This window comes from Vidua chalybeata, chromosome 1 (genome assembly GCF_026979565.1).
Source record: "Vidua chalybeata isolate OUT-0048 chromosome 1, bVidCha1 merged haplotype, whole genome shotgun sequence".
In the NCBI taxonomy this organism is placed as follows: Eukaryota; Metazoa; Chordata; class Aves; order Passeriformes; family Viduidae; genus Vidua; species Vidua chalybeata.
In genome coordinates this window covers 128,584,512-128,611,528 of record NC_071530.1, presented here as the reverse complement: position 1 = coordinate 128,611,528, position 27,017 = coordinate 128,584,512, and the positions used below count along the sequence as shown (strand labels likewise).

Below are 27,017 nucleotides of genomic sequence, written 5' to 3'. Positions count from 1 at the left end.
GTATATACATATACATATACATATACATATACATATACATACATATATATATATATGTGAGCTAGATACTCTGTAAGATATACAAAGCCTGTGAGGCCTAATTGAATAACTTTTGTGATGTGGAATAACCCTCAATAAACAACAACCAATCTGATGAAAACCTGCCATTTTTTATGGCTCTGCTTAAAGGTGTTCAGATGAACAGATGTTAACTCTAGGAATCCTCAAAATTTCTTCTTTAATGATTGGAACAAATCCCAAAGTTTATGCAAGCTCATTAGGAAACCTTGTTCTCATATATCTGAATGGGCAAGTATTTTAGACTTCCTTAATTTTTTTCACTCCCTGTTACTGACCTTTGAAATGCTGATCAAGAGACAGTCATACCACTAAGGGGAGATAATTTTGTTGAAGAATGCTAAATTTAATAAACAGAAATCTCAAGCTTTGAAACTGGAAATCTGAAGGAATCAATTTAAGAGAAGTCACAGAAAAGAGAGAAACTGGCTTCATGTTGAAATCACTGAAGCCTACAATTCATCAGGAACTGCAATTTTCTGTCATGTAGCAAATTTCACTAGAAGATTGTTTATGGATTGAGAAGGTAAAGGGGGGCTTGGGGAGATGTAGACTGCTTCCACAAAACTATACGAGAAGAGAAACAAATAAAACTGGAAATCTTCCAGGCAAAAAATGTTACAAAGAGAAATAGGCCTATATTAAGTAAAATTTGAACAATTACTCACTGTGAGAAGAGGGAAATACTTATTCACCTTCTCACAGTGAGCCAAACCCTTCCTCAAACTCACAGACACTGCAGTAATATCAGATATGAAGATATTTAATCAGAAATGCTAATTTCTGACACGAGACCTCTCAAAAAGCTTATTTTCTTGTTCAGATGCTTGGAAAGTGTCTGGGGCTGCTGTAAGCTGGACCTTTTGCAGCATATCCTGTAGGTGGTGAAAGTAGCTCCGAAGTCACAGTTTCTTGGGTTTCTTGGATGATTTAGAGACACAGTTTATAAGCTATGTCACTGCTGGCAGAGAAAAAAACACAAGTCAAACCAGGGAAAGTACTCCTTTCAATATTTTAATATGTTTATATATTGCAGACAGTTTCTAGTTTCTAGTGTTGAAATTTTTCAAGATGCCTTCTGAATTTGACTTACCGGGTTTCTGTTATGTAGGACACAACTATCAAATACAATATGGTTTTTTTTTTTTGTGTTTTTTTTTTTTTTTTTTTTTTTTTGCCCATGGTTAAAAGGAAAGTAATTATGTAAGAAAAAAAAGAAATATGAGCTAAAAAAAAAATTACTTGAAAAGAACAGCATTTTTAGTAATAAGGTTTGTGAGTGCTCTAGTTCAGCTCCTTTCCTAAGAAACCAGTGGCCAAACATGTCAGTTATTTCAGTGAGACAGAATCAGGTTGTTTCTACAGACGGGCAATAAATTATTATGGCACGTCACATGAGGTTTTGACACATGCAGCAGCACCTAATTTCAAGAAAAGTTCCAGCAAACTGATGGAGTATACACCAGAATTCAACTAAAGGTGGCTGAATTTAGCTCTTTAACCATACAACTTGTGGATTTTCTTAGACATTCTCATTGCTACTTTCCCTTTAAAATGTAATTTTGCACATTGCACTGTGTAATGTTAAAAGTGTTATGTTTATTTCCTCTTTTTTCTATAAATAGCGGGTCTCATGCTGTGCTTTGTTCTTTCTGGATATTTCTGTATTACAGTTTATTTACTTCCTATGTCCTCTTAACTTGCATCTTTAAAAGTTTTCAAAAAGAAAGCTTTTGCCAGTGAAAGGGAAAAAAATACTTCTCTCTTCTGTAAGACATATTTTTTTTCATTACTTCTACTTTTCTAGTTTGTCTGAAAGGAGAAATAATAAGTGACTGATGTATCAAAGCATCTTCCCTGTAATAATGTGCATATGAGACAACATTTTAAGTTGTTATTGATCTGCAAATAACAATTCCTGAGACAACCAGATTTCATCAGTTTCTTTCTAAAAATAAACCAGGCTTTAAATAGAGTCCAACAAATGCAGTAATATCAGATTCAATTATCTAGCTGAGGTTTTTTTCTCAGCAGTTTGAAACATTGAAATATCATCTTTGTTCACTATGATACTTGATTGCTAGGATTTTTTAAAAAAACAAAATATCTACTTTATGTTCAGATACATTTTTCAGCTTAAGTGGTGAACTGCATCCTCCTTAGTACTTGATTTTTTAATTGTTGTCTTGTGAATTCTAACACAGCCATGGAAGGACTATATTTGAGCAAGCTTTTGATTCACATGTGAACAGTTAAAACATATGAGTACAGATGCAATACAGTGTAAACACAATGTAAATGGAACTAGAATGCCAACATCTCTAGGTGGCTTGTAGAGTATTTTCTGGACTTCTGTGAGGAGTATCTCAGGTTATAGAAACACATGGATTTTAAAGCAATCACTACAATAAAAGTCGTCTTCAAGAGGAGAATTTTCCTTGGTTTTTTTTTTTTTTTTTAAGACAGCAGCTTTGTTTAACTTAAAATCCTACCTTTGTTTAACTTAGTTTGATGCAAATATAAACAGTGGTTAGGGGGATGTGGAAAATGCGGTTTCAGTTACATCATACTGAGGTCATGATATTAATAGAGTTCCCAGCTTAGACCAGTTTGTTTTTATTTACAGCTGGAGACATGGAGATCTGATATACCAAGAGAGGACTTCACCTCTCTTTATGAAATCTGAATGATACAGATTTTCAATACAGGAACACAACTGCTATATTGGTTAGTTACAGCTGGCAGGGAAATGCAGTTTTATTCCAAATTTAAGCATGTATGTAAGTGGAATAATGTACTGTCAACATGTCAGTGAAAAAGATAAGAGAGTTATGTTGTTAGCCTTCCATATACAAAATGTCACTGTACTTTTTAGGAGATGTAGCACTGAGGGACTATGTATACACAAGAGGAAACCTGGAACAGATCATGCACCTTGGATCCATTACCTCATAGTAGCTGTGCACCATTATGTACATTACAGATGGTCGCTGTCTCTAGTTAAACAGTAGGTATATTTAAAAAGGGATCGTGCTGGCCTTCAGAGGCTGTCCTAAGAGAGGTCTCCCCTCCACCTTGGAGGAAAGGGTCCCTCAGCCAGCAGCTCAACTTTCAAGGGACTTCTAGTGGTGTTTAGGTAAAAGGCTTCATGGCTGCTTATTTTATTACTGTCTGATATTAGATCACTATTGTTTATTGCAGGTGGCTGCCCAGCAGGTGGGAAGTTAAGGAACTGTATGCATGTGTGTTAGGGCAACGGTTTCCCCTTGTTAGGCGAGGTATCCCATGTGCGAGTGTGTGTGTGTGCTGCGTGGCAGTTAATACAGCACTTATTGCTTCCAGGAACCTCAACAGCAAAATGTTTCCTGCACTTTGATGAAAAACAAATTTGCTATTTCCATTTTGGTGTTTTCGTGTTTGTTATAGAAGAAGTACTAAGCCTGTATTATTTCAGCACTATCTGTTCTCTTGGTTTCAGTACAGACAAAAATATTTCAGCACTAAAGATAAATATTTTATATTTAAAAATACATTTAAATATTACTTTGATGAATATTCAATATCAATTTATTTGCATAACTAAACCACAGACAATGGATTCAGACAAGATAAGCTGTTTGCTTTTGTAAAACAGAAACTTTTCAAATAATTTTTTCTCTCTTTTTGCTTGGTGTGCTTTATTTAACCAGTAGATTTTTTTTTCTTGAAAAGATCTGGGTTTTAATAAGAAGCCATATTTCACCTAAATGAGTGACAAAGCTGGCATTCCCACAAATGACTGCCAATACATTATTTTTGTTTATGTGATCTTTCCAAAATAACCGAGCTCCCCTTTTTCTGTCACTGTGCACATATTCTTCAGCAAAGTGCTTCAGAATGCTGCAAAATTAAAGTGGTTTCAGGACTCATGACAATGCCAAAAGGCAAACAAGCAAGCAAAAAGTATCCTTAGCATATAATTTAATTAAGGAATATCCTGAATAAATATACATGAAGCAGAGCTAAAATCTATCCCATTAGAAAAGAAGATGTCAAAATGTGTATCAATGGAGTTTATAACCTTCAGAAAGCCCATAGTCTTTTTTTTTTTTTTTTAATTTGGAAAGAACTTAATGCATTTTCCTCACTACCAAAGGGTAAACAATAGTGTGCACAGAAAGAAAGGCAGGTAATATGTCAGCTCTTGCAGCATGTACATCACCTAGTGGACATGCTTTGCATACTAAAGGGTGGGGATGGGGATCTATCCTGCTAATGCATATTTTCTGCTCATGTTATCAAATGTTAATCCTGGTGTGTGTTTTCCACACACGTGGAGCTGCAAAGTGCACCCAGCAACTTGTGGCTCACCTGTCCCAACCCTTGCCAAGCCCTGGAGAGGGGGCAGCATTTCTGCAACACAGCACTTCTTTATGTCTTTGCTGCTTTTCTGTGCAGGGGTCAAAGCAGGATTTAGCCTACACTCCCAACCAAACCGAAAATGATTTTCTGAAGAAAGTGTATGCAACATTGGTGCAATCCTGCAGCAGACTCCATCCCGCTGCAATCCTCTGCACTGTACAACCTACAAAATGTGTGCAAACAGACTGAGGAGAAGATGAAGGGTGGCCCACACTAATATGTAAAATACACTTGCAAATTAGAGGGAAAATTGGAAAGATATGGTTAAAGCAAAGTTTTGTGAGTTAAAGCTATCAATGATCCAGCTTAGCATTCTATCTGACTATCTATTAGTTTTACACAAATATTTACTGCATCACTCCATCCAAATGAGAGCTTCTCAAGTGAATGCTGTGGTAGCTACCTACAGCCCTGATCCGGATGCCAAGGCCCAATCCAGCTTCAGCAGAAGCAAACAGCGAGATCCTTGTGCACTTCATGGATTCTGAAAGCAAGTTTTTGGAAGTGGAAAACACATTTGTAGAGGAGCACCCCTGAAAAAACAAGGATGGACTTAACGTCTGCAGTTTGACTGGAAAAGTGTTTGAGGAGCATGAGCTCTGAATGGGAACATGTGACAATATGTAACACTCTGAGCTGCAAGGCAGTGACAATTAAGAGGGACATACTTGTCTCTATTTTTAAACAGCAATGAGGTGAGTTGATATTTAAGTTCTCTTCCAAGAATTTCAGTGCAGATGACTGCCCATAGTATAATTATTCACAGTAAAGACTGAGCCATGTTTCAGCTCTGAACATTCAATCGGTCTCTGTACAATCAAAATATAGTCAGATTTGGACAGCCTAGCAGGATATTTCTGACTTCCATGTGCAACTATACTTTAACCAGCCTTTCTCTCACACAATGTCACACAGTGATACACAGTGTAAATCCTTCATATGTCAAATCAGACATGGCATCTACAGTCTGCAGAAAAAAATCTGCAGGGTGTAAAGTTACCAAGTATTTGTGAGGTCTACTGTGAGGCTGCATTTTTTTTTTTTCCTTCCTGAAACCTGAATTCATCTTTCGAGGAATGTGTTTATTTTTCCTGTTTCACACAAAAACCACATCTACTTTCTCTGGGAAATAAATAGAGAAAAGAAAAAGGTATGGATAAGACAAGTTTGCAATAAGCCAGGCTTCAAGCATCAGCTTTGCAATATAATGATAAGACTCAATAGTTACAATCTTTTGTTATTTAGGAATCATGTCAATTCTCCCAGCATGTCTAAGAAAAATAGTTACCATGAAGTAGTTGGCATTTAACGCTCTCTACTACACTCTGAGAAGGTTTTGTCCTTACTGGGAACAGTGAGAAATGTCATATAAGATGAGCCAGAGCTGGGAGTTTAAATAGGTGATTTCTATATTTTTCTCATTATGAAATGAGACCACAGAAGTCTATAAACTTCATGGATATTAAATTGCTAATAGTTCAGATTAGATTTTCCAGAGTTTTAAAATCTAAGCTGATGCTCGTCCACTAATTTGAACAGTAATGCCTAGAAAGTTGATTGATTTTTTGGAGTGAATGTACATACCAAAGAGGAAGCTTTGTAGGGTTATTTTTAAAGCTATAAACTGAGAATTAGGAGTCAGTGTTCAGTCTGTGACACTTCATCAAAACATGGTCTAAGACCACTGGCAAACCTCTTCTTTATTTTTCACCTTCCACATAGAACAATTGGAATGAAAGTATCGCGCCACAAAGATTTTCAAATTGAAGTTTCTAAATCTGTTGAAGACAAAAGAAGCCTTGTAAAATTTGCTATCTTTAGATTATTTTAAAATATTTGAAGATACTTTTTAAAAGATTCTCCCATTATTTTGGCTTTGAAATAGACCTCTGTAAAACAGATAGCTTTTAAATTAGAAATCAATGCCAGACTTGTGGCTGCTCACCATCTTTGTAAATTGAAATCACAGTAGACCAAAACATGTCCTGATTTATGATCTGTAGAGCTGAATTTACTCCAAATTCGACCCTGGATTACAAGATACTGACCAGTTCATTAAAGCTCCATATCCTCAAATGTCTGCAGAAAAGGTAGCTTTATCCAGATAATAAAATATATTTTAAACATATTTTCAAAATCAACCAAAATTTCAAAGCCAGCAACAGATAAATATATGCAGATAAATATAGATTAAAATGTTTCCCCCCTTTTGGAAATGTGTATGCCTTTATAATAAACACACAGAATGCTACTTTGCATTCAATAGGTCTATTTAAAATTAAGTATTTGTAAATTTGCAAGATCAGGCCTATAGTGTATGTGTGTGTGCGTGCGTGTTTGTACATGTATGTACAGGAATAAAGAAGGCAGCTTGATTAGAAGTTCTATTCCATGCTCACTCTTTTACTTAACATCTGACATTAGAAAAAATGAAGCTAAATGTTCCAGCATTTCTGACAGTTCCAATCCATTATCTGAAATATGAAAAAAAAAAAGTACTTTTTTACAGTGAAGCAAATGTAAGAATTATTTTTTCTCTTTCTTTTTTTTTTTTTTTTTTCTTTTTTTCTTTGTGGAGACGCCTTCTTTATATGGTGACAACATGATAGCAGAGATACCAGTTTGCTGTAGATTGTGTGACTGACAATAATATTCTCAGCAACACGTAGAAGGGAATAACTGATGAATCGGAAAATATATGGATGCCTACTGAAATGATTATGTAATGAAACACGAAGTCAAATGGTGGCATGCTTCTATTAATTGTAGATGATAGTAATTAATTTTCAGTGCAGTTGTGATCATGTCGCTGCTTTCAGAAGAATCCAGAATCCCCTTCCAGGAAAGTGTGAAATTGCATCTGGGTTCTTCAAGCCATGAAAGACTATAAATTTCTTTTAAAATAAGAGAGGGAGGCCTTCCTCGATACTGTACTTTAGAAAGAGCAAAAAACAAAGGGAAAAAGAAAATGATAATTGTTTTCTCTAAGGCTATTATCTAATGCAAAAGCAAACAGTCTGACTGGAAATCAGCTAACAGAAGGGGATTAGAGAGTAGATCTGAGAGTGGCTTGATTTCTAGCACTGCTGTCTCTTCACACAGTGATGAGACACAGGCAGAGCAGCCAGGAGCTCTCCAGATGGCTAGAGAAAGTGTTTGTCTTGGGTTACTGCAGGGCAGTCTGGACTCTTAAAGCCGGGGAGGCATCATTAGGGAGCAAGTTAGATGTCCACCCAGTAAAAGCGAGCGAAAGAAAGAAAGAGCAGGCAGGCTGCCCGAGAGGGACCACGCTCGCCTATTGTTAACATATACTTGACCCCCACTAACCTCTTCACGACACAGATGTCTCCTACCTCTATCACCTCCCACTGCTTTAAGCCCTCCCCCCCTGCACCTGGGTAGCGGGGCCGGCCCGGCTGCCGGCAGTATGCTGCCTGCCTCGCGCGCTGCCTGCTAGCGGGAGCCGGGCGCAGCGGAGCGGCGGCGGCGGCGCAGCCTCGGGCGGGCGGCGGGCTCGGCTCGGCACCGCACGGCACCGCACCCCCGGCTCGGCTCGGGTTCGCCGCGGGCTCAGCTATGCGTCGGCTGCTCGGGGACAGGCAGAGACCCCGCCACTGACAGCGGCCGCTCCCTGCGCTCCACATCACGTTTGTCTGAGGCGGCGGCGGCGGCAGCAAGGAGAAGGACCTGGGCATTAACTATCTCGACTTGGAGACTTTGCTTTATTTTTGGTTCTTGTCCTTTCCCGTGGAACCAGTAGTCTCTCTCGAGCTGATCCTCCTTTAAAAAAAAAAAAAAGAGCGAGAGAGGGTGGTGGGGGGGGGAGAGCAGCTGGAGTTTCTCCTCAGCTCGTTTTGACTTTTGTGGACGTGGATCATCTGGACTGGGAAGGGAAGCCGCGCGGCGCTGCTCTCCCCTTTCCCACCCCCTCGCCCCTCCAGCAGCCTGGGCTGCCGTCTCTCCCCCGAGCAGGACGGGAACTTTTATTTGCAGCTCGCAGCCCGTGGCGAATGGTGGGCATCTCCGGTCCTCTGCAGTGTGAGTACGGGCGCGGGCAGGGCTGGGCAGGGCGCGCCGGGGCGGGGGGAGCCCGAGCCCCTTTTCTTTCCCTTTCTCCTCTCCCGCAGGGCTCCCCGGGCTCTGAGGGGCTCCCATGGCTGTAACTAACCCAGGAGGATCGGGGCTGCTACTGTGCCCGGGCCAGGTTAGCGCAGCATGCAGCCTTACTCGCTCTGTCCCCGATTTACAAACTAGCACCCCGGATACTGCTCAAGAGCTCAGAAACCAAATAACCCAGTTTTGGCAGAAGATAACCCTCCCAGGCATATATTATAACAAAGCGTCAGATTTCTGCCTGGATTTAGGACTTGCCTTTTTCCTTCCTGCCTCCCCTCTCTCCAGGCTCTAGCGCTGGCCAGTGTGAGTTGGAGTGGCTGAAATATTTCTGATGGTATTGTTTTGTTTCGCTTGTTGTCTCACTGCAATCATAGTTTTGTGCAGCACGGGCAACATCTTTTCGGACTATTTTGAAAGAAATATTTTAGGCGGTGCATGTCTCCTTTAGCTGCACCGCGGTTTTGGAAGTAGCTTGTTCATTGAAACGACAGGATAACGTTAGGGATTGTATTTCCAAAACTGCCATACAATGTAACTGTGTCATCTCCTCTGGCTGTGCTGAAGGGTTCGATTCCATAAATTCTCAAGCGACCATTGATAAGGGAGATTGGAAGGATGAAAACCACATTCCTGGCCATTTAGACAAGCCTTCGACTTTTGCGGAGTTCGAGTCCTTTTGTTAGTGCCAAAGTTGAGAAATTTGGTTTAGTGCAGGGAAGGATTTGCCACCCTAGAAGGAGCACCCATGACTCCGTTTCAGAGTTAATTTATAGCGACCTAGCTGTCGTTCTTGTACTCTGCTCCCCTAGATGTTAGAGAGAAACCGAAAGTAACTAATCGGACGCAGCTCTTAAATCGTTCATGCTGCAACCAGGAGCTAAAATGTTGCTTCCCTCAGTTCACTGATAAGTTTAAAGGAGGCAGCGCGAGGGTATGGGGAGCAGAAGCAGCCTCCTCCTCCTGCCCCCCAGGTTGCAGCCGGAGCCGGGCGCGGCGGGACCGCCCTGCCCGACCGCAGCCGGAGGCTCTCCGGCATCGCCGCTGTGACGAACAGACGCCTTGAAGCCGCTCAGGTTTCTCTGGGAGAGCAGCCCTCCATCTTCCGATCCGCAGCAGGCTCTGCCCGCCACCCCCTCTTACCTCTGCCATGCCTAAATCACGGCAGGGAGACGATCCGTCTCTTGCAGCCGCCCGGCCGTGACGCCCGGGAGCCGGCAGCTCCCGCCCCACAGATAGCTCGGGAGCGGGCTGCGGTCTGCTGAGTCCGCGGCAGCAAGTCTGACCGAAAGAGCTGCTTAAGTTTTCCACTGACAATCGCAGCCGGGCGGGAAGCGCCTGCCTTCGCCTGCCAGAGCGGCTCCAAGGTGCGCTGTGCACGGCTGCGCGCCCGCCTGTGAGGGCAATGCTGAACGCGGTGAGGGCACGGCACAGCACGGCGCGGCAAGGGCTGGGCAAGAATGGGTATATGTCTCTTAAAATCAGCCTGCGGGAGCTGCCGGCTGTCTCTGGGAAAGCAGCAAGTGCCAAACGCTTGGCTAGTGGCGTAGTCCTGGCTAACTAGAAGAATGTCTTGTGAGTCTTGGTATGTACAGCCAAGCGTTTGCTCCAGCAAGTACTCTTGTGCTTAATGTAACGCTGACCCCTTTAACTTTTAACATCGCTTCTCCTAATTAATCTGTTCAGGCCCCAGACTTAAATGGCTGTCCACAGCTGCTGCAAATTGATTTATCCCCTGATGGTGGTCCGAGTTGCTGACCAAAGCAGGTTTTTTTCCCCTCCCCATTTTTGGTCTACTAATCTGTTTTGACTTATTTCCTACTTACAGTAATGCTTGAATGCTTTTTGAAGGACTTAGAAAATATCTTCCATTGACATGTAACTGGAAACATAATTATTGTATTTGTAAACACAATATGTTAGGGCTAAGGGTGAGTATAATTTATTTAACTACACCCTTGAAGCCTTACATTTCCGGCTCAATTTCTGCATCCTGACAGATGTAATGGAAAGTTTAAATAAGCAACTTTGTTAACTGCAGTTTGAGGCAAGATGTGAAAGACGTTTTTAGAGTTGAATTCTATTGTCCAGGTTTTCTGTTCAGCTTTTCTGTTAACGGCTTAGTGAATCTGGATAGCCGAGAGGATTGAAACTGGTTTCTAATGGTTGTTAAAGCTGATGCTTGACCTTTCCATGGGAAGTCTGAAAACCTCATTCAGTTTATTCTGGGTTGATTTCCTTAGGAAATTCAATATGATCAGGGAATTTCCTTCAGCTCGGCTGAATGGTAAAAAAGTTACTCCATCTTGTTTATGCATTCTGGTTTAGCACTAGGTGTTTCTGTGGCTCCCCTTCAATAGGAAGATAATAGGAAAAGACATGAGTATGGCTCATTCATAACTATACAGTCTGTGAAAATATGAAGTTGGCAAAGGCTTTGTTAGGTGTGAGATTCACTGCAGATTTGCTGTGAAGGTTTTCAATTGGGAACTTACAATAACTATGTTGGATAATTGATAACTTTCTTAAGGTCAGTTTCATCATATCTGAACCTTCAGTAGAATTGCTACTATTTTCAATTAATGAGTAATTTTCCTTTGCTGTCATGGGAAGCTCAACCATGCATCAGTGCAAGAAAACACCAAACTCCACCAAAAATCCAACAGACTCTTGAATCCGTTTGTGACTCTAGCAAGCTGGAGCCAGGCGAGGGGTACAAGAGATCATAGCAGGACTTCTTTCTGTCCTGTGCTTGCAGAAGGGTGAGCGGCTGGGTTCTTGAGCCATGAGCATACTGTAGGGAGACAAGAACCATTCTGTTTGTAATGGAATGCAGACAGCAGTGTTAGGTCACTGCTTCCTGGCAACTGCTGCACAAGTTGTTTTTCTTCAAAGGCTTTGAGCTTTAAAATAGTTTCCAAAATCTTTTTAAGTAAAACACTGCCTTCTACCATTTTTGACCACCTTAACGTTAACTTGTTTCGTGCCTAAATAATGGACCAGTAAAACATCACACGGTATCTCTCATCTGTGTATGCTTAACACTATGTATGCCTGTGTGCACATGGAGTTTTATACAGGGAGTATTGTTTTTGGAATAATGGGGGAGAAAAATAGCTCCACCTGGAGTGCTGGTCAGTGGATAGTCAGTTCAGGACATTCTTCCCTGTCAAATCCTGTTTCTCACTTCTCTGAAACGAACTTCAGACGACAGGCGTTTAATGTGAAGCTCGCCTCACTGAGGTACTGTGCAGACTGCAAACTCCTCATTGCCAGACGCTTTGGGTGAAATAGGCATCTGCAGTGTTTGCATTGGGGGTGATGGGAGAAAGGGCTTGCAATTGTAATTTTCAACTTTGAAATCCACTTGCCACAGTCCATTACTGTTAAATCTTTAGCTAGTTGAATAAGGATATCAGTATGTTGCTATTGCAGGAGCTTCAGACTTTTTAGATTGGGGGGTGGAGGAGAAGGTCTTGTTCTTTGTTCTGTAGAAACTTAAGTTGTCATGCAGAGATCAAGAAGACCTAATAGCAGAAATAAAACATGAATTTGGTGTTCTGAAGGGGCCATTTCTCATGGCTTGGCTAAAGAAATGTGAAAAGATAATTGTTTTAATCTGAATACATTAAAAAACCTTAATCCATGTAGTTTGATCCATGCTGTTTTTCATACAGCCTTTAAAACAACCTATAATCTGTAAGTAGTGGAAACTGACACTGAATTTAGTATAAGTAATGAGAGTGTAAATGCTTAAAACATTGGCTTCCAGGTTGCATTGTCTTCATGATGTTTCACATCAGAGATCTAAAACAGCTGATTTAAAAACTGAACTTTTAAGGCAATGGGTCTTGGTTTTCCACATAGATGTTCCTTTTTAAATACCTGCTTTTAAAATGCAGTTACCCTGTTCTTACTATAAACTTTATTAGTTTAATACATGGTAGCACAAATACATCAGGAAGTAGCAGACTGTGTGGTTTTGTGTATAAGGAAAAAATGAACAGCAGACATAAAATCAAAGTCGGTCCTATCCTGTTCTTTAAAAGCTTTTTTTTTATTTCCTCCCCTCCAAATTTTCATCTGAAAGACAATGACTTCCATCTTCATTTTTTTTCTGCCATCGATATGAAAGTTTCCAAATAACGTTTAGACAACAGTGGACATTTTATTAAAGTAAACATTAGTTCAGTATAATGGAGGTAATTGTAAGTGATAAGAGCAGAGCAGGTTATCTGTGTGTTGTTTAAACAGAAGGAGGTATTTTGCACCACTTCCAGTAGCCATCTGTAGAGGAGAAGGGTTTGCACCTGTCTGTCCACACTAATTATAGATTAGGTCCAAAGAAATGAAATTCGAGTAGCCTTTCCCTTAATGAAATCCATGGTGATTTTATTGTAAATGTGTTTTGTGTACAGACGGTGATGGTTTGTCTGTGAGTAAAATAAATATCCTGTATGGCTGTTATGTATTTGTAGTTGTAAAGCAGGATACTGCTGCATTAACAAAGGTCCTGAATAAAAATGCAGTGCTCCATCTAAGTCCTAGGCTTCAGTGATGTCTCTAGCTAGGCTTAATCAAAAAGGTTCACAAGTAGGCACAGTTATTTAGGGATATGTTTCAGGGTAGACTTATCAGTTATCATCACTTTCATGTCAATGTGCTGGCATGTAGGTGGTCCTTTGCCTGAAATATGAGGCAGAAATGGTTTCATGTTAAGTATGTACACATATACATGTGGACTGTGTCAGAAATAGTTTCCTCTGATTTAACCTATATTATTAAAAAAAAGTGGAAAGAGTGAGAAATGCATTCTGAAGTAAAAGGTCACATGAATTTCTACCACATCTGTTTATAGTAATTATGAACATAATTAACATAAGAATTACAAGTGAGGTAATGACAAGCTGAGCTATGAGATATTATGCCATAATAGTCATATGCTGGAATTCTCACATTATAGCACACTAGAATTCACATATTCAATGCAAGAAAGAAAATGTTAGATTTTTATCTATTTTAATGCTTCAAAACTTATCTGCCTGGGGCACATGGACTTTCCGCTTTAGAGGAAGGTAACCCATTATTACAAGAGAGTCAGTTGAAATTAAGATTTCTAGCCTGCAGCTTGGACTTTGAGACAGCTGTGCTTATGGAACGCCACTTCTGTTATACATTTGTATTCTGATTGTATTTATTTTATTAATGCACATTGTTTTATTTTTAAATGTGTTTTCACAGCAAACTGCTTACATTAGGAAGGATCCTGGATTAGATTTTTTTTTTTTTTTTGAGTTTTGTGATTTGAGTAATAAAAGTATGGTCAACATAGACATAAGATGCACATGGTGGCTCTGCAAGATGAGAATCTGGCCGATCCTAAATTAGTTCCTAAATCATGGCATGATATGTTCAGGGAAAAGCTCTGTAACAGAAATACCAAAAAAGAGCAGTCTCTAATTTGTGTGTAATAGTTTGAAATAATATATGCAGAAAGAAATCTCTGTATTACCTTGCAGGTTGAATGAATTGATAAGTCACTGAAGAAATGTGTAGAACATGCCATTAAGTTTAGGAGCTAAGGTTTCAAACAAGTTGACTAACTTTTGTAATATGACCTGTCTGATTACCTCCAAATACGGTTGTCACGCAACTGACAACTGGAGGAAGTTCAGGGAGAAGTGGCCCTTCTTCAGGGTAAAAATACTGGCTGAGGAATGCATAGTAAATTTGACATGTGAAAATCAGTTTGCCTTCACTGAAAAATCAAGGTTCTGGTTTTGCAATAGGAATATTTGGCCAACTGCAGTCTTTCCAAGGCTAAACATATAGAGTGGTTTATGAAAAAAAAAAAATTACCTTGTGCTATGTCTCAGTGATAGCAAGAGGTTTTCACATTATTGGATTAGTGGAGGATTTGTGACAGACCCCTTTTTTATCTGACATTCATTGCAGTGACACGATTTTCACACACATGCCCTTCCCCCATCTAGGTTCTGGTTTTCACTTTGTATTATGTGTCAAATTCCCTTTATTCCTTTTCTTGTGGAATAAACTGCTATCTTGGACGAGTGATTTTGGAAGGAGTTTTGCACTGAACAATGCCAGTCTCACTCACTTCAGCGTTCTGTCATTTTTCTCCTCCGTCCTTCGTGCAATGGAAATGCATTTCCTAATAAGTGTTGATTCCCAGGAAGAAACATTTTAGAAACTTTAAAACCTGGGAGCATAGAGTCCCTGGTACTGGCATAGCTTTTCTGCTGGCTGGCTGTGCTTATGGTAGGCAGGCCAGGCCACTTTGCTGTCTCCCCTTTCCACGCCTCGTGCTAACCCTGTGCTCTTGGATGAATCCCGACAAAACAGCCCCTCAGTTTTCGCAGAACCTGAGTTGTGAAGTGTAGGGACCTACTTTTCCTTATCGTTCATTCTCCGGTGAATGATGCCACCGCTTTGTAGCAGCAGTGGTTCAGGCTCTTATGCCAATGGTGACAATAAGCAGGCTGGATTAGGTAGGGACTTGGCCAAACTGGGAGCGCGTAGAGTCTGTGACTGTACTGGGCCAGCGGCCGCCGTGCTCCGTGCGGGAATTAGGCACGGTCTGTGAGGGGAGCCGGGCTGCAGCAGTAGGTATGGCCAGTGAAATGAGAGCCGGGCTGGAGGCAGTCACAGGCACGATCGCCTTAGAGGAGGTGGTGGCGACCTCCGGCAGAGGAGCCTTGGGGAGCCAGCGCTGCGCGACCCCTGGCAGAGTCCTTATCCCGGAGAGGTGTTGGGCAATTTCCAGGGCCGGAGCCGGGCCGGACGCCGGCCAGAGGGCAGCCACACGCAGACCTGGGCACTGCCGCCTTCTCCCCCGGTGGGCGGCGCGGAGGTGGCGCCTCTCCTCGTGCCGGGCGCGGCCTCCCCGGGGACCCCGGGCCGGCTCCAGCCCCGCTCCGGCCCCGCTGCCTCGCACATCCTCCGGCCGCCATCTGGGCCGCGCTGATACCGTAATCGCCCCGATGCACGCCGCCGTGCCGCTCCCCCCGCGCCGCCGGGGCCGCGGAGCCGCGATGCTCCGTCCTTGCGCCGCAGATAAGCCGCGAGGCGCGTGAGGCGCACAAAGCTCGGGCCGCGCCGGCGCCTCCTCGTCCCTCCCGCCGCCGGAAGGTAAAATCTCCACCCGCGGGCGGGAGAGGCGGAGAAGGCGGTCGGGGGGACACCCTTCGCCGCCTCACACCGCCCGGCCCGGCTTGGCCCGCCCCGGCCCGCTCTGGTTCCCTCGGCGCTGCACAAGTCGATAGGCGCAGGGAGAAGTGAAGATGTAACCGCTTATTATCTCCCTCCGGAGCGGGCGGGGGATTTACGGACGGAGATTAGCCGGCGGGGAGACGGGATCTGCCTTTTGTTGTGCTGCCTCCCCCCGCCCCCGGGCAGCTCCGAGGGGAGCGGAGAGGGGCTCGCCTGCCGCACTGGCCGCGGGGAGGGAGGAGGTGGCCGCAGAACAAAGGTGGTGACTCAGGGACCCCACTTTAAACACAGCCCAGAGGAACAGAGAGTGCCACGTCTGGGTGTCTGGCGGGACGGGGTGGAGGAGCCATGGCCTGCGGTGGCAGAAGGGCCTGTGACAGCCCCCAGCCTGCCATGCCCGGGCATCCACCGCTCACTCCTGGGGTGGTTTCAGTGAAGGCTCCTAACTTCCAAAATCCCCGCAGATGATGACACCGGCCTTCAGGAAAAGTGGCCTCTTTGCTCTTTCTTTTTTGTTGTTTCGGATGGACTTCTGGTGGTGCTTTTTAAGTTCTCTTCCAGATTAAAATGAATTGCATGCTCAATTCATGCACAACAGTGTGTGCACACACGGTGCTTTAGAAAACGGCTTTAAACAATTACCTTTATATTTAAAAGTTTGAAATATTTATTCTGCCGTTTCACTTTGTCAAGTGTTTGCACAGATAGATATATAGATATGATCTGGTAACTAAAAGCCTAATTAAAATTTGTTTAAAGCCAGGGGGGCATGTATTCTTGTTGACAGCAGCAGATCGATAGGGTAAGACAATAGAGCCCCATTATTTTACTTCCATTGACTGAACATATTGACATTTCAGGTTTGCGATTGCCTCAGTGAGCATGATGAAACACTGAAATTCATGAACCAACTGTCTGGAGTGGCACATATATTACTGTATGTCATCTCTGCCTTCAGGTTACCTTATCACTGAAGCAGAATGGTAATGGATGGCAGCAGAGTACTTCAGGGGGGTAAGGGCTCTATCAGTTAAGAAGCTGACACATAGCAGGTTTCAGGAGTATCTTTAATTACACCTAGAATTATGTACAAAGGAAGATGGTCCTTGTTACCTGCTGCTGCGCTTCAGAGTTTACAGGCTCAGAAGCAGACGGGATAACAAGGTACTTATGTGTCATTTTTTTATATACATGACTTGATACCTTTAACTTTTGCAGGAGCCCAAGGATTTCTGGTTTGTGCTGTTTGCATGCTCGCCATGTTCACCAATGGCAGCCTCTCAACCCAGTCTTGATGCTCAAGTTCCAGAGCATCTACTAGACCTTCTCCCAGTCTGAAGATTGCAAAGGAAACAAAGAACAACTTTGAAATAAATAAATGCCCTTTGAGTTTCTCTCCCCTCAACATGTTCAAACGACAGTGCTTGGGGAATTCAATGCAGCGAGACTATAGCAGAATGAAACATACATGCATATATGTATAGCTATATATATACATACACACTTTTTTTCCTTGCTATATAAGCACCATAAAAAGAAATGTCTGTGCAATATGTGCACATGAATGCATAATTGTATATATCAGTTTATATGATTGCATATAAATGCATATATAAAGAAGACCTCTGTCTGCAGAGCATGCAATGTGTTTATTATTTCAGAGGCTTTCACATCATCTTTAAAATCTAGCTGACTGTAGAATGAAACCCATCAGGGTAATGCAGAGATAGAGACTGAAATGAATTTAAAGCAGACAAAGAGCAAATACAGCAGTGTCGTTATGATTTAACTAATTTTTAAAAGTAAGTGGACTGAAAATATAAAATGTATTTTGTGTGCCATCTACTCAGCAATTGTTGCCATCAAGTGGACTGCCGATGCCCTTTAAGATGGTAAAAAGAAAACTAGTCCTTTATACCATTTTCCTGAAAATGTTAGGTTTCTGTTTGATCAGCAGGTGCTGTTGAGATGAAAGCCATGTGTAAATTTTCAGAAGGCCAAAAGTGTCAATTCAGAAAAGGAAAGTGATAAGAGAAAATGCAATCAGTTTTCCTGTTTTCAATTTGTGCAGGATTTGAAGAGCTGTTTTGTTAAACTGCTACATCTGCTCCAATATGAATATTGAACTACTTCCACTAAAAATAACACCCTATAATTTGGAAGCCATTGCAATCTTTTGTTAATGCAAGTGGGTTATTTGAAAAAAAAAATCTATTCTGAAAAATCTCCTGCCTAATGTGCATTTTTGTTTATCGGCACTTTTATCTTCAGCAGATAAAATGGCATTATGCAATTAGGACCATATCTATTTGAACTGGAAAAATGACACTGGGTAGCTGAATGTCACTATGTTGGTAAAAGGATTTAACTTGTACTTTCGAAATAATTTTATTAATAAATTATGATTGTATCTTAAAATGACATGTGGCACTTTCCCCGTTGCAGCAATACAGCTTTACTTACTACTGAGGACCTTGAGCAATGTAAAGGATGTTCAGTATATTACACAACATTCTTTGGCTTGTTTCATTCCTGATTTACCTGCAAATCTTAAGTTTAGGATCATAAAGGACATTTTAGTTAATGGGGATTTTGGAGTAACTTTTCTCATGGTAAATGAAATAAATGCTGGAGTCATATTTGATTGTATATATACAAAAATATTCATGGTTGTGGAGCTGTTAATCCAAGTTGGTTCTATGACTTGGAAAGCATAGTATTGGTAGAGCATACATTTTCTATCATAAGCATCTCTGGAAAACATAACACTGATGCTTCTTAAAAAAAAAACACCAACAAAAAAAACCCGACAATAACTTAATGGAAAAGATATGTGTTTGTTAATTTTTTAAATAAGGATCTAAATGAAGAATGGATAATTCATGTTTAAATTGATGGAGCTCTATGTACTTAATGTGAGTAAAAGTGTGAAATAGAATGAGAGCTTTTATTGCTTTATTTCAACGTAGCGAATGACCTGGTTTTAATATTAGAATGGGTTTTAGCTGTTGAATTCTAATCTAATCTAGTAGTCAGGAACTAGTATTTTGGTAGGTGTCTGCATGGGAAAGAGCCTTGCTGATGCTTCTGTTTGGTTTTGCAATTGGATTTATACACTTTTGACCTTGGGGGATTTTCCTCAAAGTGATCTACAGATCAGAAATAATTAAAATTCAATAAACTGAAATTTAAATATGGAATGGATTCTGTGTGAGATCCGTGCTTGTGGTAGGTTGTCTAGAAGTCTGTGGCATGTCTACTCCATAGTTTGTATTCCCCAGCATAACTGTGTGCACACATGTGCATAAATTTATGTTGAATGACAGAGGAATAATTATTTATACAGATTTTATCCAAAACTCTGTGCTCTCCTGAAACATAACAAAAAGCCTCCCTCTCCAGAAGAGTGTTTACACCCCGTGACAGTCACTAGATTCAAATCTTCTCAACATGAAAGTTGTTTCCTTTCCTCCAAACCTTCTTTTCCCCAACAAAGCTAACCCTGTTAAACCTCACCTTCTGTGGGATGTATACATAGTTATAGACATATGTACGAGAAGTAAATATTACAGAAAACATGGCCGATTGGGGCAAAATGTCTGTAGCCTTAAATAGCTCGTGATATCTGCCAACAGCAGGAGCGGCGCTGAGGAGGCCCTACCTCGGCTGACCCGGGGATGTGAGAGCCTTGGGGAGCGTCGTGTTCGTGCTCGGTGCCTAAGTGGGGCTTTCTGCTCGCAGATACTGCCAAGCAAACGCTCTGGTGCAGTGTGTGAGAGCAGAGACTGCCTACCTGAGAGTTTTGAAACCAAGGAGCTTTTTACTTTGGTTGTTGGATTTTCTGGTACTTTGCACAGGGCTCGGGGTGGAGCCCAGCCCCAAAAGAAAGATTATAGCTGCATGCAGGGTGTCCAGATTTTCTTATCTAAGTGTTCTGAACACATTCATGGGAGTATTCTGTTTTCTTAATCTTTGCCAGAAATGCTGCATGCAGTTTTGCTGTTCCTGTTGAATAGTTACCATATTTAACTCCATTGGTTGTGAATGGAAATGTGAATGCTTTAATGTTCTCTCTCATTTTCTGTAACTTATTTTGGGATGCCTGGAAAGGGAAGGCATCCTAGGTACTCAAAAGTATTTCAGAATACACAAAAAGAATTCAATAGAAGTTCTGAAACTTGGGTTTGTTTATATGTAGTTTTTGGGCATATGTGATATGGTGACTTATTTAAGGAATATGTTTTTATACTCAGTATTATTTATTGAATGTAGTGTTTCTGAAAGTACAGTTATGTTTTATATAACTGTACAGCAACAATATTCCTGCATGATTCCATATTATAACATGCTGATTTGGGATCCTCATGGGATAGCTATTGATTTTTAAAATAATTTTGGAAGGCATTTGATTCATTGCCATTTTTGTGTCTATGAAGACAGGTATACTTTGGTGCTTATAGTAAAGTAAATGTGAAAAGTTCATGGAGGATAGATAATAGGTTCTTTTGGAAATTAGGTTGCAGTATGGAAAGACAGAAGACTCCACCTAGTGGAGTGGAATTAATATGCGCATGGTGGCTGGCAGCAGTGTGTAATAAAATAGGTATCATTTATGGCGAGCCAAGTTGCTACAGAGAGTAAAGCCCAGGAATTCAGACAAGCATCTGTGGTGATGGTTGTATGACCATTAGAAATTGTACCAGGCTGTAGTTACTTTTGGAGCTCTAGGAGGCTTCTGTAAGTCTGCCATGTTGGGTGTTAATATGCAGTTTACATAAGTAGTAGGCATTACCACTAACTTTTTTCTTTTGTGGTGTCTTTTATTTGGAGATCTGCTGTCTACATTTTTTGATTTCTGATGGTGACCCCACAGGAGCCCCTTTTGGTTGTGGCCCAGGTGTCATTTTAAATACCTTGGGAAAAAAAACAAAAAACAAAAAACAATTTAGCTCCCAAAAAAGTCACCACTTTTTCCACAAAGCTGCTTATTTTTCAGAATACCTTTTCTGGCTTTTGCTTCTTTTACTTCGGTAATGACAGTATCAGAATGTTGGTTCTGCATGTTACCATGACAAGTTGTGTGGTTTGTTGACTAAGGCTGTGTGTACTTTCTGGGAGTCACAAGGTTTAACAAACTCTCTGATGAAGCATCAGATTATATGGGTTTTGTGCCTGTGCTTTACTGTCCCATTGATTTGGTCTTGTTGTGCTGCTGGGATGTAATAAAAAGAATTTTTATTACATGGGATGTAAGTGAACATCCATCCTGTGCAGCTAAGATATTGGCCTGATATCCTCTTGGAAAATTCATCCTAACATTGAATCACACATGCATTGGAGAAGTTCAGAAAGAGAACTCCTCAAGACCAGCTCAGGCTTTGACAGTGAGAGGGTGAGGCTATTGCCAGAAAATGGGATGATTAGGGTGCAACAGAGGAGACAGAATGATGCAAAGGATATTTGGGAAGAGTGCTCCAAAGGAGTGCTTCCAGTGAAATCCAGGTGGGGTTTGTTGCCAGAGCCATTAAAGCACAATGGTGCCAGAAAAAGCTGCCAACAGATGTGGGAATAATGGCACCTATGGGTGTGCTGTCACTGGATGGTACTGCCAGGATGATTTTTTATTTTATTTTAATGGTGACATTGCTAGAAGTATTTAAGGGTAATGTTATAGGAAGTGTTTTAGTGAGTGAAGTCACTGAGTTCCAGGAACCATTAAGCAAAACCTATTTCATGACACTACTATTTATTATTTTAAAGCTTGATGGCAAACCACTTAATGCTGGAAAAGCAGGCTGCAACCTGTATGCTACAGGTGGATAAGGAAAACATCCTACTGAACTGAATAGCCCAAGGTAGTTTCTGAATGTTGTACACATTTCATGTGCACTATGATAAATTAATGCAACTCCAAGGATCAGCAGAGCTTGTAAACATTGAATTAAATACTGGAGCTCAGATCTTACGTGGTACTCCCATACCTAGTTCTCACTGAAAGACATTGTTTCTTTAGTTAAAATGCCAGTCTGAGGAGCTGAGTCTTCAGGCTTTCTGTGCTCCCATCTCACCTCCTTGATCTTGAGAATACTTTTTTTAGATTGGTTCTCAGACTTAGATCTAGATCTCTCCCTAATAAAATGGACTAGCTCAGGTCTCAGTGTAAAGCAAGGGCATTCTTTTTGAGTTGTAAATCACAGACTTACCTGACAAGACTTCCATATAAAGGAGAGAAAAAGCCTATTCTTTCCATAATAATGCCTGCAGATTCCTATTGAGTCAATTGGGCCAGGATTCTCAACTTGTGTATCCCAAGATCTGTTTTAAATTGTGTTTAAGCCAGCTGCCTGCTCCTGACTTCTTCCAGAGGAGTTCACAGCTACAGTAAATACCAGCTACAGTAGTTAGAAGGGGAGGAATCAATGTATAATTTTCCTTCCACATTCTGGGATTTATTAGTCCCACGCTCTTCACCTGGGGAGCTTCTGATGTTAATTTTTTGTTTGTTTGTTCATTTGTTTTTAAGTCCAGGCCTAAATTTCACTCTCTCTTACAGAGCTATTATTGGCCACTATTGTTTTTATCATTCCATGGCTTCTCTGGGAAGAGAAGGATGGGCAGGACCTCAGTGACATTGCCAGAGCAAGTCATCAGTGGCCATGTCTGCCCCTTAGGAGGTCACAGGAAACAGGTGGCTCTGTTAATTGTCCTCACTCCCAACTCTTGTCCTTCCTGGAGGGAAGTTAGAAGTGGTCAGGAAGTGTCAGGCCTACTGTGTCCCCCCAGGTTCACTACTTCAGGCATTCATAATTTGAGGTATGTGCCAAGCAAAGGAGACTGTCTGGGAATTCTTACTGTCCTTTTTAAGCTGAGTGGCTACCTGGTTGGGAGGGCAGAATGCTGTTGCTGCAGAGGATGTTTGGGATTGCAGCTGGAATCCAGCAGAATAACAAATAATTCTATTAAAAGTATTTCCTTATCATACGCTGTTTTCCTTCTTTCAAGATATTCATAAAAAGTCCTAGGTAAGCAAAGTACAAAAACTCAAGAGGTGCATGAAATATTTCTGGAAACTATGATCCACTTTTATCTGGTGAATTGAGGATCGAGAATGTCAGTGTATTTTCTGCTTAGACCGGTTTTAATTGTCTTTGTTGCTACTGCACCATCAGTAGTCATGGATCTCTAAATGACACTCAGTCTTGTGCTTTGGAAAATCAGTTGGGGTTTTGCTACTTTATGTGAGCTTCTTGTTAACAGCTTGCTTGATTTTTTTAGCAGTGAAGGTGCACAGCATTGCTGACTATCTCACTGCAAATGTGGCACCCAGTGCTGTAAACCAGATTTTGAATTACCAGTAATGTTTCTATAAAGTGTCTTTTGGAAAGTATTCACTCACCTTGGAAGTGATGTGAGTTGAGTAATAAATATACTAGTTATTAATCTGCCGTATGCATTTGGGGTGAAAACTCTGAGCTTCTGCTAAGGTGTACTCTTGATATTACTGAGACTACTTGGCTAAATAAGGTGGGCTGAGGATTATGTGGTTGGTGAATCACACTGGTTTCTGAATCACTCTTAGAAAATACCATCCTGAAATGCTAGCAGATAATGAACACATTGTGCTTGGACTGGTACATTATTTAAAGAATAGCATTTTAAAATAGAATATTTTGTAAAATGTTAGTTTAAGAACCATTTTGCAATTTACTTCCATCAAACCCATTGTACCAGGAAAAATACCTCCTTCAGAAGGGAAAAGGTGTCAGTATTGTGGAAAAATATCTGATTTTTATCCAGCTATTTGCTATTTAAGCTCCCTTCTTTTCAGTGCAAGGAGATCAGCTGACAACAGCAGCAACCAAATCATGTTTGCAGCTGGGCAATTACAGTAGACCCTAAGATCTGCAACTGTCAACCATGAACGCAGATGCCTTCAAAGTTCTGTTTTTCTTCCGTGTGGAAGTCGTTGGCATGGAACAGATGCCTTCATTTTGGAGAAACCAACCGCTGGATATAATTGGTTTTCTCTTGTCTTGTCCTCTAGGGACAGTCTCTCGCAGATGAAATTAGATGAGAGGAAAAAAAAAGACACAGGCACACACACTTGCACATGACATGAAGCAGGAGTTTTCAGGATCCCTCTCTGTTTTGTCACGTGGAACTGTTTTCAGCTGGAAGATTTCATTCCATTTTTAGCACTCTACACACACACATGATGATGCTATATGAAAAACATGCAAATGAAAATATGTATCTGGCCAAAGTTTATTATTAATCTAGGCATGCTTGCTTAGAAATAAGACAAGCATATCCATCTCATATTACTTTAGTGTTAAATGTTGACTTCTGCGATATCTATTAATGCTGCAGTCTCAGAAATTTAAAGCTAAGTCTCAGAAGAGACAAGATGCTTTAAAAACTGTTTTGTTGCTGTGGTGGAATCAAAGTTTTTTATCAAATGATTTGGTAGTTGTTAACATGGGAGGAGAAAAACAAGTAGCAGACTTCAAAATTCACCTAGCATTACAGACATTCAATTAAGAAAGCATCTTTACAGGAGCTTCGGCTGAGTTAGTCTGATGAGATGATGGCAAATGGACTTACAGGCTATAACAGAGAAGGAGAATCTGTCTACACTGTGCCTGTCAAAGGGTTTCTGTCATCCCCTCTCTGCCCTGGTGGTTTGTGTTACTTAATTATACTCCTAAAATAAATTTATACCAACTTTAGATTACCTTGATAATCTCAGTTGTGAACTGTGACAGTCAGGCAGTGCTGTGTATTCTTGGGTAGACTGGGTACATCCAGGAGGTGGGTGCAGCAGGGATCGGGGGCTGCCAGGAAGTAGAACTGCCACTGCTGGTACCCAAGATCCTGGAGGCCTCATTTCTGAATGCCTTTTGTTTCTTAAGTTTTATTTCCTAGTGCAAGTTGTGGTTTTTGGTTTTGGTTGTGGTTATTTTTTAAAATTTTAATATATATTGCAGTTTGAGGTATCAGTCTCTATTTTACATGATGCATTTGCTACTACTGAATAGTAATGTAAGTAAGTAGTGAAAACTGTCAGGAGTTACCTTGGTCCTGCATGGGTAGAGTTGGTAAAGGCAGTCAGCAGTTTAGACACTTGATGTAGCTGGATAGCTGCCCTGTGCTGTGCTCCTTTGTTTCGTGCTAACCCCCGGGAGCTGTGTGGGTGGGGGGACTTTCAGCAGTTAGAAGGAAGCCCCAGGTAAACTTGTTTTTGAACTGATGACTCTTCAGCTTTTATAGAGAGAGATTCTTTGCTGTGGGACTTCAGTTCTGATTCACAGAACTTGAATGCGACAGTGTGCTTGCTCTTAGCATTATATTTCTGAAGAACGGCATGTTAAAGGGAAAATTTGACTGGGGAAGTGCTTAGGTGATGAAGGGATTTCTGGTAGTAACTAGGAAGTACAATAATGGTTGGTTTCATTTGAGGCTGATCCTGATATTTGTAGTCTTTACATCCTATTAATTCCTTGAAAGATAAGCTGATACAAGAATGATTTGCCAGGGCCAATGGCTCTTCTAAAAGTCTTGGCTCAGGTTATATCCCCCTTCTCTACACATAATAGATAAAAGCACTCTGAATATGAGGTTAACTGAATTCAAATAGAAGACTCTCTAGAGTTATTGCATTCCTTAGAAAATAAATACATTTCTCATATGGTTGAGATTGATCAAAAAAGTATTCTGTATGCCAGTGATTACATTCCCATCTGTGATTAAGGTTTTCTGTCTGCATCTGGTTTTCACATTATATTTCTGTAACAAGAATCCTTTATATGGCAGAGTTCACTCTCTGTATTTTCTATTAGCTGCAGCTTGAACTACTGCACGGATTGCAGATTTACACATGTGGTTTTCATTACTTCATACCATTGAGAAAAAGTAATATTTGTTTGGGAAAGTATGTTTTTCAAAATTTCCATGGTAATACAACATGTTGATCCTTTTTTATAACACTCATGTAAGACTACAAATTGTTTGAGGCATTCTGGTTTCACTGAAGTTCAGACATTAGACAGTTTTGCATGTACATTCGAACAACAGCAGCAGTTTACAATTCTGGAAGCAAAAATACTTTTAAAGAAGAAGATTAGTGTAGAATAGCAAAATGCATCCATCACTTTGGAAAATGTGGCAAATAGAAAAAACGAACAGGGGCCTGAAACGAAGAGTAGCAAATTTAAGTGATGTCTTCATCGTAAAGCGGATGACAGATTTTCTTTTTTTTTAATAAGAACTTTTTTACACTAAGATATTTAAAATCTTCTACCAGCTATGGAAAATGAGTATGCTAATTGACAGAAATATTGAATTTTTATATATTACATAGTTTAACATATTTGACCATAATTATTTCTAGTGGCCAAATTAGAAATGGTTATTAAAACATGAATATATCTTTACAGATGTGCAACTCTGAATTCAAAATATTATGTATTCCACTATAAGACAGTATTTCAGCCAGATTGTGCTATTGCCACTTGGTAGAAAACTTAATGTTTAAATGATCTCAGTGAAATGAATAGGGCCACTTGGTCAGCGGAGAATATTTCAGTTTTGGTAGGATTTATGGGTTTATGACCCTAAAAATCAGATCGAACAATAACAGCAATTCAGAGAATGCTGTATGCATTTATGGAAATTTAAACTGTTATGCAAAAGTCTGGGCAATTGAAAAGTACACAATTCATGCTAGGGACACAACTGAGAGGTAAATTTATTGCCTATGTAAGAACATTGTGACAACTAGAGAATTATATAAAAAATAAAAATAATTTAATTAAAATAGTTATTGTACCCAAGTTGTGGAGTCCTAACCACATTTTGGAGGTTATTTTCCAAATGCCAGAGGCAGTTATGTCACTTTGAGAGCCCCACAGTTGCCAAATTCTGGGTAGAGTCCTGCAGTCCTTACCACTTGTTTTCACTGAAATCAGTGGAATTTTGGCTTGTCTCAAGACTGTGGGGAAATGTCCAACCACGACAGCTGGAAAGAAAGAAAGGACTTTGGTGAACTCCTTTGTTCTGTAACCTTAACTTGGGAAGGTTTGTTTTGATTTGAGAAGGGTGCTTGTTTGTGGGAAAGATTGCAATTTCTAGCACAAACAAAAATGTGATCTTTTGCAAATGCCCTTGGGCAATTAATTTTTTTTGCAGAAAGATCC

At 40.7% G+C, this 27,017-nt stretch overlaps 1 protein-coding gene across 2 annotated transcripts in view; it reads left to right on the top strand.

Moving 5' to 3' along the window:
• The first annotated feature begins 8,039 nt into the window (after nt 1-8,039).
• The window catches only part of RUNX1T1 (RUNX1 partner transcriptional co-repressor 1), a 115,100-nt gene continuing 96,122 nt past the window's right edge, over nt 8,040-27,017 (top strand). For both annotated transcript variants that reach the window (XM_053944263.1, XM_053944254.1), the window contains exon 1: nt 8,040-8,517. In XM_053944263.1, the coding sequence (XP_053800238.1) occupies nt 8,490-8,517 (28 nt within the window). In that variant the 5' untranslated portion in view covers nt 8,040-8,489. The remainder of the gene's footprint in view (nt 8,518-27,017) is intronic.